General features: G+C 40.9%; 2 protein-coding genes across 6 annotated transcripts in view; both read right to left on the reverse strand.

Moving 5' to 3' along the window:
• numb (NUMB endocytic adaptor protein) overlaps window positions 1–9,132 on the reverse strand; it is a 37,220-nt gene extending 28,088 nt beyond the window's left edge. For all 5 annotated transcript variants that reach the window (XM_070920081.1, XM_070920083.1, XM_070920080.1 and 2 more), the window contains exon 1: window positions 8,999–9,132. The gene's annotated coding sequence lies outside the window, so the exon portion shown is untranslated. The remainder of the gene's footprint in view (window positions 1–8,998) is intronic.
• A 3,531-nt stretch (window positions 9,133–12,663) lies between these two features.
• The window catches only part of galnt16 (UDP-N-acetyl-alpha-D-galactosamine:polypeptide N-acetylgalactosaminyltransferase 16), a 31,912-nt gene continuing 30,397 nt past the window's right edge, over window positions 12,664–14,178 (reverse strand). The window contains exon 15 of the mRNA XM_070920211.1: window positions 12,664–12,807. Coding sequence (XP_070776312.1) covers window positions 12,664–12,807 — 144 coding nt within the window. The remainder of the gene's footprint in view (window positions 12,808–14,178) is intronic.

Genomic DNA, 14,178 nt, shown 5'->3' on the forward strand with positions numbered 1-14,178 from the left:
GACAGTGTGAGAACGATATGGAAGAGGGTGAATGAAATAGTGAAAAGGAATAAGATAGGGAGATGAGCAACAAAACGGGGACGGGGAGAGAGAAAGAAAACAGATTACATGGAAAAATACTCACAGAAGGATCAATATCACACAGAGAACCCACTGCATAGTCCCAGCTGCTGAGTCAATGTGTTGTCAATAACACAGCTTTTCATCCAAACAACACTATTGGTAAATGGCAGCACAGTACCAATGGTCAGTGGCCCTTACAGTGTGTGTGTGTGTGTGTGTGTGTGTGTGTATCAGTAGCAGTGTTTGTCCAGCAGCAGGCGTGATGAGAGGATGGAGTGGAACAGGAACTTCCTGCTGAGTGAACAGACATGGAATCACTACACTGCACCTCTGACCAGGCCAAGACACACAGAAACACACACACACACACATCATTTTCTGTTCACCTCACTCACCCTCCAGGTCAGGTGATCTAAAACATGCTGAATTATGAAAAAAAAGAATAAAAAACACATTTCTGTGACCACACAGTTACTTGTGTCTTCGTTTACCTTCAAAAGGGAAAAGAAAACTGACTCAAACAGTAATTGGAGTCCACATGATGCAAAGTGGGTTGTATTGACGTCAGGTATCAGCCAACCAAACAGGTCTTGTGAGCATGAATGTAAATGGAGCTGTAGTATTTAGTGCAGCTGTTGAGCTGCTCACTCATTTCAGGAATTCTTTCCACGTACCTGAGCTCCGCTCTTTGTACCCTGGTTGGGCTATTTGTCAAGCCGAGGATGACTGTAGAATACCAAGTTACACAACAGATTAAGCCAAACTGCTAGTGCTACCTGGCTATTTACCCAGCAGAATTATGGTGCAGCTCAGGCATGGGTGGAACAGGACTTACTTTCTAGAAAATGCCATTGATGAGGTCTGCAGCTACTTTCAACTTATGGGAATATATATGTGTATTTTACCTTCTGAGACTATGCTATGTTATTGGCACCAATACTGGCTGAAGTCTTAATGGCTGGAATTGGGTTAGCTGTGTGGTTAAATTAGATTAGTGAACACAGCAGAGGCAGTCTGGAAGCACAGGGAACATTTCAGTCTGCTGATTTCAAAAAGGAAAATCTAAGTTCTGTGGTGTGTAAAACTAGCCAGGAAAGCACCTGTGAAGGTGTGAGGCTGGACTATGAACTCCAGGAATGTCAGTATGTGTGACATTATATCATGACAAGTTTCACTCCAAAACATAACGTAAACCCCATAGAGACAAATGTTTATGTAAGCAGTGGTCTCTAAATAGCAAGCAACGTATTCCTTGGTGCACTTTTATTTCAGTGCCAGGAATGATTCAGCAGCCTTCTTTTTCCAAAATTGTTGGACAACTCTTCTGTAAGAGAGTCCAAAGTAGAAGGCTGTAATATGAACACAAGAAGTGATTTCACCATGTCCATTCACACAGCCAAGGAGCCGGGCAATCAAGCTCTTTCTCTGCAGCCAAAGGTGGAACTCAGGCAGGCAATAAAATCTTTTTACATTTTAGGACTTGGGCAAGCTTTAATGTATCATTTAATCATACTTGATTGGTTAGCTTGCAGGTTTTCATTCCAACCAAGGACGAAACCAGACGATGTCCCTGACCACCACACCTTCAAGCAGAGAACAGAAACTAATCAGCAAAATCAGCGAGCGAAGAGGACCTGCATGGCACGACTGAGGTGTAAGTGTCCTGCTCAAGGAAGCTTTGCCAAGTCACATGAACTTAATGAGGAATGAGGAAGACGATTTCTTTTTGGAAGGGTAGGGAAAGGACAGCTCTGCCCTGTCATCTCTTATGAGAAAAGCAGGTATAATAAAGCATACAGACGTCAAGCCTTTCCCTCCTTTGCCAAAGACAGGGTCTGGGCAGGCAGGCAGGCAGGAAGACAGACGAACAGGCAGGACTGCAGAGCATCAGAGAATGGAAAATTACCAGGGCCCTACAATCAGCTGGGCACCTTTGATCAGCCAGAGCCCAGGCACCAATTACTGTGGGATAATCGGCAGCCCCTCAGAGGCCTGACGAGCTGCAGGCACTGTGGGCACAACGGGTCAGTGACCAGCAGGCAAAGGCCTGGTCAACAAGCCTCACAGAGCCAAAAGCCGACGGTGCCCCTCGCTGAAATGCAGCATGAAGGCGGCCAAACGGACAAGCAGCACAGTGAAGCAATTGTTCCCCTCCTGTCGACTCAGCACAGTGGCACTCTCACAAGCCAGACATCCCTCTCCGCAGACCGCTTGGTGGTGGAGGAATGGTGCAATGGTGGGGAGTGTATGAACCTGCTACTGCACATGCCTCGGGTTTTTCACACTCTTTCCCTCTCTCTGCAATTAAACATACGCAACATACGTAGAACAAATGTGCACACACATGCTGCTCACACACCTGTCCCTGTAATTCTGTGGTAAACAAAAACCTGCAGTGCTCAAGGCAGCACTTGCTGCACAGTGATGCAACACCCGGGAAACACGTTCCTCGCCGCCCCTCTCCACTGATAACCCTTTCCTACCCAGGAAAAAGGCTTAGCTACCTGCTCCTGATTTACTTCACATTATGTGAGGGGAATCTGGACTGACAAAACTAAGTAAATCTAACTGTGACCTAAGTGTTTCATTTTGTGTGTTACAGTCTGGTGTGTGACACAAAGGTAGCAGCAATGATTTATAAACACAAAGTAAGCCTCCCTACTTGAGGCAGAACATGATATTCAGCTCATTAATAATTGACGTCTTTCTTGTGCTGGGGAACATCATCATCGATTAGGCTAGGCTACAATGCTGGCTGCTGTGTTGCTCCTCTCTCCATTGTCAACAATACAATGACACGAAACAGTTCATAGACCGACACAACAATGTCTTTAGTCACTGCTGCAATAACGTAATAACTCCATTACAACATCAACCTTGAGTGTCTCATCTCTGAATCTTTTGCCTACTCATACCGTACAGTTATTTAACAGAAACATAGTAGCCAGCGGACTTTGGATTAGACACACGGCAGTTACACAACAGTCAGCGCCGGTCCAAATAGACCCATATGGGCCAGAAGGAGCCTCCCTGTAAAGCACGAGTCAGCAGAAGAGTCTGATCTCAAAGCAGTGAGGCCTGGAGTAACAAGAGATGTTACACTGGGGAGAGAGCTTGTTTATAAGGCCATTTTGATTAAAGATGGATATCAATTAATTCTTTTCAGACTTGCCGATTCAAAGCTTGTGTTATGGTCTTGATACGAAAGCTGTATTTCTTTTGATGCCTTATTTTTTTTACATTAAATAAATTAAGCCAAACATCCAAAATCCACTAGTGTAAAATGCTGTCTTAATACCATCAATTGCATAAGAACTTTGCCTGAATAAAATACAGCGCTGAACTTACAAAATTATGATTTAAGTCATCTAATCAAGGAATATGTAAACATGGCAAAGAATATGACTACATTGCTCGATCTTGAACAAAACTATGGAAAAAAAGGATCTGCTTAAGAATTGACATTCAATACAAAGCCAAACTTCTGATTCTAATTCCCAGAGTGTGGGTTGATCAATTTCATCATTCATCAATATTTTGTAGATGAAAACCATTAATATGCATTTCATAGAACTAACACTGTGTGGAAAAACAAAACACTGAAGCTACTTTACTTTGTATAGTTATACTTCTACACTTTTGACCTGTCTTAAATCTGGTATGGTACATCACTACTGCTGTCAGAGAATTCCTAAACACAACCTGCTCAGCAGAGGGGAGATGACTGGTGGGTCTGAGGGGAATTCATGTCAAATACAGTGAGACAAAGAGAAAAACATTTAGAAGCTCCTTGCTTGCAAAAAATAAAAATAACTATTAAAGATTCTGATGCACATATCTTAATAAAAACGCAAACAGAGTGTGTTTCAAGTCTAGGCAGTGTGTTGCCGAAGGATGAGCTTGCGGTGCGTTTCCTACCTATCTGCATGTTTTGGTACAGACAGTCTGATGTTCATCTATTGCACTGTGTGTGCTTTTGTTAATGTATGCGCATCAGAATCTTTAATAAACATTTTCACATTTTGCAAGCGAGGAGTTTTTTTTCCCTTCCCTGTCTTTTTGACACGAGGAACCAAAAATTTAGTTGGGTCATATTGTTATTATCGCTGCATCACCCAGCAACCGTTATGGTGGTTACCAGGGAACCACTGTCACGGCAACGTTGTTACAAGTCCAGGGTGACGACAGTAGGCGGGGCTAAGAAAGGCCGTGGCTATACTACAGATTAGACAGAGCTATAGTGGAAGCAACATGCAGACTGTCTGCTCAGCCAAGCAAATGGAAATTGTGCACAATGTGTGAGGGAATGGTATCAGTGTCAGCCATGCTACGGACAGGGAGTCATTAGACATAAACACAGACACACACAGACGACATTTAGTTTCGAGACAGGGAGTTATTACACCAACCACACACTGAGATGTTCACATTAGTGCATACAGAGGAACATAGAGGTGAGGTGCACTGATGTGGTTGTTTAAAGCTAATACCGAAATCTGATTTTGTGTTACACACACAAATCGCACGTTTTTAGTCATGCTACTGGGGTGGGAAACACCTCACATCTACACTGAAACCACAGCCACTGGCAGATTATACAATGAAATGGCTAGCAGAAAAGACAGTAGAAACGCGTGATTTCCTGTTTTATAGCTAAGTCAATGTATTTGCAACCTTTTGCTGGCTTTTTGGGATCAATATTATTGTTTTGTTTTATAAATACTTGCATCTTTGTGAGGTGGCAAACACACCTCAGCCAAAAGGCTTACATGTCTTGCATTCTGGCTGGCACCAGTAGCTGGTACAAAGTTCCCACCCTGGGAGATACACCACCGATCACTCCATCCTGGGTCACTCGTAATTAAACCAGAGATCAGAGGGCTGAATAAAGCATGAGCTGTTTCAGTCCAGGAGGCTCAGGTATCACTCTATATAGGGGCCAAGAGAGACAAAAGGAGTCCCTGAGCCCCATACCATACCCAGGTTGGAGTGAGACAGACGCAAACCTGAAAGCAAACTCCTTGCATACAGTGACGCACCCCCAACCCTCCCAGCCCTAATCCACAGTTTACACAGCCAGGGCAAAATGAGGAGCTCAATGCCCCTTGGACCTAATTAAGCTAAAGATATTGTCCCAAATGGGGACCCTCAAAGTGCTGCGTTCAACACAGTAAAACACCATGCAACCCCCACCCTTGCACTGTTGTTCACACACGTTCATTTTTTAAATGAGTGCTGACAAAGCCATATACTGCAACTAAGAAAAAGCCTACAGATACAAATACTGCATGGTTTGTATAAAACAGCAAGACTAAATGCACTGTATTAACGTAACCATTCTTCACTGACTGTGGGAGCATGATTTCAAAAACATTCATATGAATGCAAAACTCAGTTTGCTTCATCAGGTAAAGAGACTACACTAGTTAACACAGATTCGTGCCAATGTATCCCATAAACATTTTTACAAGTTTTTATTTATGTGATGTGCAATAAAAATACCCAGACAAAGAATGTAGAGTCATGCTAAAAGTAATGAGTGAGTGGAGAAAAAAATGTTACAAGGCTGCTCTGGTTGTGACTGCTACTTTTTGATTTCTTCTAATGGACAGTCATCTCATACAGTCCACGTCTGGCTACAATAGTGTGCACATAATGACATGAGGTCTGTTTTTGGGGGTGATTGGGGAAAATGTATTGTACCAACTACGCACTATGGAAACTGGGGGGCTAAGAGCAGTCAGAACAATGCAATGAGTATAAACAGGTGAGGTTTACTAACTCTGGCTTTGTGTACAGTTTTTGAAACTGATCTTTCAAAGTGACTGATTTATGTGAAAAAGTCATGACCAACAATTTCCCTCTGTGGTAGAGGACAACACTGCTTACCAACAAACACATCAAAGACACAAGTTCAAGCCAACTCTGTGGTTCCACAGAACCTATTTTAGGCTACTTATGTTGAAATGGGGTCAGCTGCACATTTGAGATCCTGATTCTAAAACCTCCCCTCTGGTTGAATCTTCTCAGAGTGTCTCTGTTGGATCCAGTCCCAATCCGCTCAGAATATGGAGCTCAGTGTGTGGATGTGTGGACGGTATGCCTTCTTTCTAATGATGCCACATTGAACTGGATGTTAAAGATGCTCACATGGACATTTGTCCTCTGAAGGGATCATTAGAATAATTTTACAGGTAATTTCAATTTTACAGGCCATTTCGCCATAGCAGATAGCAGCATTTTAGTACACAATTCATCTTGAGTAACTCTGTCCAACTTTAAGTGCACTTGTGCTTGTAAATAAAAATCTCAAGACTGCAGCTCTTTTATTGAGCAGTGTTTTGGTAACTTATCATCCCAAAAGGTTAGAACTTTTGGCAGAGGAGAGTGTCAAAACAAATCCCACTGTAGTTCCTGTAACTTTAATAATGGACTTGTCTGCATTCTTTGTCATAATCTCTGACATTCATGCCATCAAAAACACACAAATGTGAATTACATTGTCACTCCTAATGAACGATACCACTCTTAACTTCGACTAGAACCGGATTTTCAGGCATCTCAGTGTACCTGAGTTTACATGTCCTTATTCTCACCTTCCCACACAAATCAAACTGAATAAGTAAATATTTGAGCACTTTATTAAATTACTCCAAATATGCTTGGTGTTCTCATACTTCTAGTGAGCGGTGTTGTTGACAAAAAAACCCACAGGTTATGGATGACAACGTCAGCCAGCACATTCAATGGTCCGCATCAAAACGGCAGAAAGTAAGGATTAACATGACAAATAAACAGGACAGGTGAGCCAGTCAAGAGATGGTCAAAGACAAATTTCCCTGATGGAGACCATTTGATGTTGTAAAAGGAGAACAGAAACACAGAGGCATATCTCCCGTTCTTGTCATCTCATATCACTTAATTTACCACTGGACTGAAAGCTAAGCTGATATTGACACTCACACAGCTTTCACCATAAGCAGCAAGAAGCTCAACTATCTCGCTGCTATCAGGGGACAAAAGTGAAGCCCTTTGATTGCGTCGTCATCGCACAGCAAGTTTATCTACCCATGTTGCATCATTACTCAGCATTCACATGTACAGCTCACTGCCAAGAAAAAAGGGCCTCTCCTTAGAGAACATAGCGAACTGCTGAGAGTAAGTGCTGAGAGTAACGCTAGTTTCTCCCGCAGAGTGAATCACAAAGCTTCGGACAGCGACTTCTTCTTGTATTCTCCTCCTCTCTGAAACAGCTGACAGACTTGCACAGTGGGTTTGGTGGCAGATAGCCAATCCTGCCTCCCTTGTTCTGTGAGATGAGCTATGCCATGAGTTACTTTCAGAATTTAGGGAAGGAAAAAACTCCCAAATCACTCTTCTCTTCACTTTGTATGGTAGAGACATCAAATTCCATTAAAAAAAGACATACATCATTTCCAAATGGTCAGAAACCCCTTCTACCATCACCATAAATACTCTGTGACATAAGAGCTGAAGTAACCAGTTATTTAACCGATTAACGGATGGAACATTTGCTGGGTTGCGGTTCTCAAATGGGGGGATCTGATGCTTTTTGTTGTTATAAATGGTAGTAAATTGAATATATTTGGGATTTGTTCTGTAGATAGGATAAAAAAGTGATATGAACTCATCATCTGGCTCTGGGAAAATATAATGGGCATTTTTCACTATTTTCTGACATTTACTAGCTAAAACAATTTATTGCTTAATCGAGAAAATAATCTGAAAATTAATCTATATTGAAAATAACATAGCATCAGTTTTATTCAGATTAAACTGTCAGTTTCTACCATGGCTTTTATACATTTTCTCTTTACAATGAAAAGTACAAAACAGTGGCGTGAACAATGTTTTACATACTTTATGCTGACAACTAAATATGGCAAAATGGATAACTGAGCTTGTATTATTCAAGTCACAAACTTCATCACCACCACATTAACAGTAGTGACTCAACAATTTTTGTGTGAGGAGAGCATCCAAATGTGGTTGTTTCAGTCGAATGGGTGTGCTGCTGTGGTTATCACACAATCCACCATGGACCTATCTTTGTAAAGTCTGCATGTGGAAGGTAATCTGACCACTGATGTTTATCTGATCGCGGATGGCAGAGCAGAATGGAAATCTCTTGCTCTGTGGTTGTTACAAGGAGTAAACTCCCATGCAAGCTAAAAGGTCTAGCAATGATATGATTACCAAATAAGAGAATCTAGGGCACATTATCACACTTCACAAAAATTCACAGTGTTGAGACTGTGAGTCACAGTTTATATCTTGAGGGCGATCAACCTGCCTGATGGTTGGTGCTGAACGTCTAAGCAGCTGTCTTTCTAACCATATGTTACGACTGTGGCTAGCTTGTGACACAAATTTTTTGTTGTTGCAAACTTGTCAAGTCACGAAACTTAGCTGTAAATGAATACACCTCGTTAATGACAGCCTTCATTAGCAACCATGACATAACACATAAGTGATCCTTGTGACAATCTGAAAATGTGCTAGCTGATAGCTATTCCATCATTTGAGTGCGAGTTGGGTTCACTATATCGCTGAGTAACATCCATCTCTTAAAGTTAACCATGTAAGTTGAGTATCGACAGCGACTTAACTAACGTTAGCTAGCTAGTTAACTAACCTCTTAGCTCATTCGGTAGGGCAGAGGCAGACCCTTTCAACACCCGTGGGGGGTGCTAGACAGTTCTAATTTTTCTGTTTTCTTGTCAGATTAGCAAGCGAGCTAACCCAAATGCCATGTAACGCTAATTGGGTCTACAGGGAGCTAACAGCCGTGGAGCTAACATAGCTGCGTGTGCCGCATCCGAAAAACACAAGCTAGTGCTGCTTAGCTTGGTGAGCTAACCAGCATTACCGGGCAGGCTGATTGAAATAAACCGTTACACATTTTTCAACCTACCTGTGATCACCGCTGCGACCCAGAAGATGCCCCGTTAATGCCGTCACCTATGTATCACGAACCGTGCAGTGCCAAAATAATTCAAATTCCACAGAAAGTGTTGGGGTTGACGCTCGCAGTCCAATCGCTTCAGCCACCGCCGCTGAATGGCTGCTACGCGGAGACTCAACCAAACTTCCTCCTTAGCAACGGACCGCCTCCGCGCGACCTCATTGGCCGGCGCGTGCAGATCGGAGGTGATCGATAGACGGCAGCGCAGCCTGGATCAAACCTGGACTCTCACTGCATTTCTGAGAGCAGTTACAGCAGTTCTGCACTTAAGCACAAGATTGAGGTACTTGTATTTTAGTATTTTATTCCATTACATTTATTTGCTATAGTTAGTTACTTCGCAGATTATTGATACAACATATCAATTAAAATAATTATGTATTATTGTAGGTAAAGATACCCAGCAGTACATAAAGCAATAAAGTAAATTAGCGCCACCTTTACCAGCTGCAACATTAATGCATTACTAATTATAATCCAGTAATAAACATATATGATTCTAAAATAGGCCTTTCTGCATAATGAGTACTTTTACTTTTGGTACTTTTGGTATATTTTGAAGACTTGTTTTTACTTCATTTTTGAATGCAGAATGCTTACTTGTAACAGAGTGTTATTTATACTGTCGTTCTGCTATTTTTACGTAAGTTAAAGATCTGAATACTTCCTCCACTCCTCCTGTAGACTTATCACTGTGAGGGAGAGATCAGCTGCTAGATTGGACAAATATTTCAAACTAAACTACTCAGAAGAACTTCAAGTTGTGTTTGGCCAGGTTGTCTTATTTTGAAAGATGGGAACTTGGCTGGGAGTTATCCTCTCTGTCCTAGCTCTTTGCACATTGGAAATAATATATAATACCATGCAATGAGTGTATAGTGAGGCTCCAGCAGTGGTAGAAGAAATATTCACATCTATTAGATCTTAAAACAAAATGATTTGATCAAATAACACAATGTAAAAATACTCAGATACAAGTTAAAGTCCTGCATTCGAAATCTCAGAAAAATGTATTTGAAGTTTCAAAAGTAAAAGTACTCATGCAGAAAAAGCCCCCCATGTGTGCTATATAATTATATATTACTTACATTATTTTTATCTATGTCATTATTACTTCTGCATTAATGTGTCCTGTATGTAGCATGTTACTTTTGTATTTGGTTGAGGATGCATGCACACAACGCATCAACTTGTTTGTTGTTCAGATGTTCAAGTTGACATGAAGTTGATCTTTGTATGTAAAATCAAAATGCACAGTAACTGAAAGTGTGAAATTAAGTAAAAAAGTACAACATTTCCCTCTGAAACGCAGTGAAGAAGAAGTATAATGTAGCATGCAATGGTAATGCTCAAGTAAAGTACAAGTATGCGAAAACTGTACTTAAGTGCAGTGTGTGAGTACATGTACTTATCGATTATTCATTATATGTTCTCTATCCAGCTGATATATAAACACGGCCTCGTCAGTGAAGGAAGTCCCGAAACCAAATAATTCATAGCCCCATTTGGATAACGCCACAGTCTAAATGACCTTCCTGTTTTCACATGAGTGATCTCGAACACAGTCTTCTTGTTGTCTCTTACACCAGTCCCCAAATGGAAAGCACGTTTCTAATGACTGACACTCACCATGCTGTATTTGAAAAACTGATTTCATATTTATTTGTCATGTTGGGTTTTGTCCAGCTTCTGCCACGTTTGCCTCCACCCCCTTCTTACCCCTGATAACGAAACCTTGGCCCCCTTTGAAAGGCCAGAAGTTTATCAGCATTAAGTTGCATTCCTCGCATAGCTTCAAAGCCTACTAAGCTGCAGTGTGGCATTTGTTGTGGCCTGGAAGGTTGCAAAACCAACAGAGGAAAAAAAAAAACTCTTGGTTAACAAAGCCGTCAAGCCTGTTATGCTGATTATCGTCATGCCAATGCATTTCTTTGCACCATGCAGCTGTGATGAGTCTCTCTTATGCAAACACACACACACACACACACACACACACACACACACACACACACACACATTTTCTCTTCCTTCTTTTCACAACACTCTCTTTTTATTCTTAATTATCTTAAACCCAATCATCTTTATGACTCCCTTTTTTTCTTTTTACAACAAGCGTTCATCCATCAACCTGTCAAGGTCTTTTCGTCATAAAATGTAGCTGGTGATCCTCTAACACATCTGTGAGGATATTCTGCCCCCTTGTGGTCACTGTGTGCACAGGTGTTTTCACAAACTGTGCTTAATTAGCTGCGTCTGCACTCATTGTGTCACTTTATCATAAGTTCCTCGTTCGAAATCTGCTTTTATGACATGTTTGTCAGATCTTTTACTTAAGAAAAAGTACCAAATGTAGTGGAATATATAGTACAATATTTCCCTCTAAAATGTAGTGGAGTAAAAGTATACAGTAGCATAAAATGTAAATATTTAATTGCACAGTACTTGAGTAAATGTGTGTATGCCAAATTTCATATTTCAGTCTGGACAGAATAGACTAATCCATCGACACTACCAGCATTTGAAACACACAACTAAAATATTTAAAATTTGCTTTATTACATGTTTGAAATGTTTGTCTCAAAGTGGATGCACTTTAAAATTTAAATATTTAGCTGCCAATCATATTTGTAAAGAATTTGAATTATAGGACATTCCTACTGTAAACACGTATTTGCAATACAAAATGACACAAATGACAAAAGTGTCTTTCTTGTTTAAAATGATGAAACTAGTTGTGTTTGATGCTCAGGTGATACTGTGTTTTAGAAAGGCACTCCTCTTTGCAACATTATCACATGCAAGACCAAACAGCACAATATTCCAACTTATTTTGCAAACAACTAGAGCAATAATTCCTTTGTTACCACATTTTATTTTTCAAACAACATATAGAGTACTTTACACAAAAACCAAGCCATTATCTGCTTCAAATATTTACATAAAACTGTAGAGAGACAAGAGAAGAAAAACATTCTTTGGGTCTGACCATGCAAAACAATAAATAATGTTCCTGATGGTGCTTTGCATGGTGCTTTCAAGACTGCTATTCAGCAATAAAAACAAAAAAAGCTCAGATTTTAGTTGGCTATACATAAAGCTGCCCTGGTCCACACAGTCATCAGAAATGCCTCCACCTACAACTAGGCAACAAGACAAGCAATGACTTTTACTCAGAGCAGGTCAGATGCACCTCAACACATTTGCTACAGTATAGTATGCACTCGTTTGTTTTGAGGCAATCCTCACTACTCCAATGTTAAGCAACTTGTTGACCAGGATAGATACAGAAATTAAAAAGTGAAATGTGCAACAGTTTTCAGTGAAAAGCTTAGATTACGTAGAAGAACTGCAGCATCCTCGAGGGATGAAGCACTGTACACAAAAGACCTCAGACGTTTTGCTCAACAAGGCCTTAAAATGTTTTCAGCGACGCTCTTGTCACCAAGACACAATGAGCAGGAGCTTGAAGTTGACATCACAACAGTACAGTTCTCACTCCTTTCATCCCTCAGCAAGGAGACTGACAGTGTGCAGATGTGATCCCCCCCTCGAGTCCTTCCGCTAGGAGGGTCCAGAATCTGCTCCTCTTCCCCCCCCCCCCAGTCCGTCGTGGCTCAGGTGATAATTTGTGGCTCCCAGGACTGGCTGGCCACCTGGGGGCGACACTGTGTGATGACCGGAGGGCCTGTCGGGGTCTGACTGTCCAGGCAGAGGCCGCTGACCATGTGCTGCAGAGCCGTGCCTTTTGGCTTCCACTTCTGCAGAAAGAGAGAAAAAGACCAAAAGATGGAAACATGAATTCATCTCTGTCAGTTAGGCATCGACGTCCTTCGACAGTCTCTGGTTTGTGTTATTCTGCTGCTCATAAATGATGTGTATCAGTGCAGGAGGTTCATGCTAGTAGTGAGTAATGGACTGAGTCAGACCTGGATAACAGTAATCACATGAATGATTGACTTGCTGAACTCTCAGAGGAAAAATCACAGAGCAGCCAGCTGCAGCACTGGGCAGCCTGCCATCCCACAAGAGAAGAAACAATTTGTTTTTGCTGATAAAATGTCCTTTCTGTAAACCATTTGTTACTGAGTTCAGCAGCAGTGGAGTGTACTACTGTCTACTAACACCAGTAATAATAATGAAATAATATAATATATAATACTGTAACACTCACACAGGCCATGCTTCTGTTACATGTACTTTTACTTTTGACCTTTACTTTTACAAGCTTGATACTGACCCCTGTAAGATAATAATAATGCCAATATATCAGCCTGGCCTATTTATCACTCTAGCTGTATTTTCTCTATATATATATATATATGTGGGTGTACATACATTCATATCTCTTATAATAGATGTTGATTCAACTTAATGATCATTTTGGCTGTAGATTGTGTTGCTGTTGAACTGTATTGCATTATACAGAGAGGTGTTTCTATTATTTAATCTACCCTCATTGGATTAAATGGGTTGGACAATGATGCAACATAAATCAACAGCCCCACAAAACCAAAAACATCATAACCTCCAAGAAGGAAGGATTTATCGCAGGACCGCTGTATTAGTTTCAGCTAGGTGTACCTAATAAACTGGCAACTGAGTGCATATTGCAGTATACTTTAACTTAAATAAAGGATCTGAACACTTAATGTGCAGAGGTATATCTGACTGAAGGCTAAAGCTAAGAGGAGTCAGCTTATCACCAAAAGGCCACAAGCTCATATTTATCACCGTAGCTGGAATAAATTGGTTTTGTATTTCTTTTTTATAGTTGTACTTTCTCCTAATATCTATTTATGGTCATCATGAAACCTTTTGCACTCCCTCTCCACAAATCACTCACAGGATCTTCTGATAAGAGGGATTCAAATGTAAAGTTCATCAAGGGAGCCAGATTAACTCCAGTTCTTGCAAACAAACACATCATGTTATAATGATTTTGTTTTGTAACTTGATTTCCACACACAGTAACAAGTCAGCTTTCTTTGATTCTCCATAAATCTAATATTCTTCTCAGCGGCGAGAGTCCCCAGGGTCTAATGTGAAAAGTGCTGGAACAAGTTCGACAAGAAGACTTGAGACTGAAGTAAAGAGAGTGAGAACGTGTGTTCCCCATAAACAGGCTGTCT

Source organism: Enoplosus armatus, chromosome 15, assembly GCF_043641665.1.
Source record: "Enoplosus armatus isolate fEnoArm2 chromosome 15, fEnoArm2.hap1, whole genome shotgun sequence".
Taxonomy (NCBI): Eukaryota; Metazoa; Chordata; class Actinopteri; order Centrarchiformes; family Enoplosidae; genus Enoplosus; species Enoplosus armatus.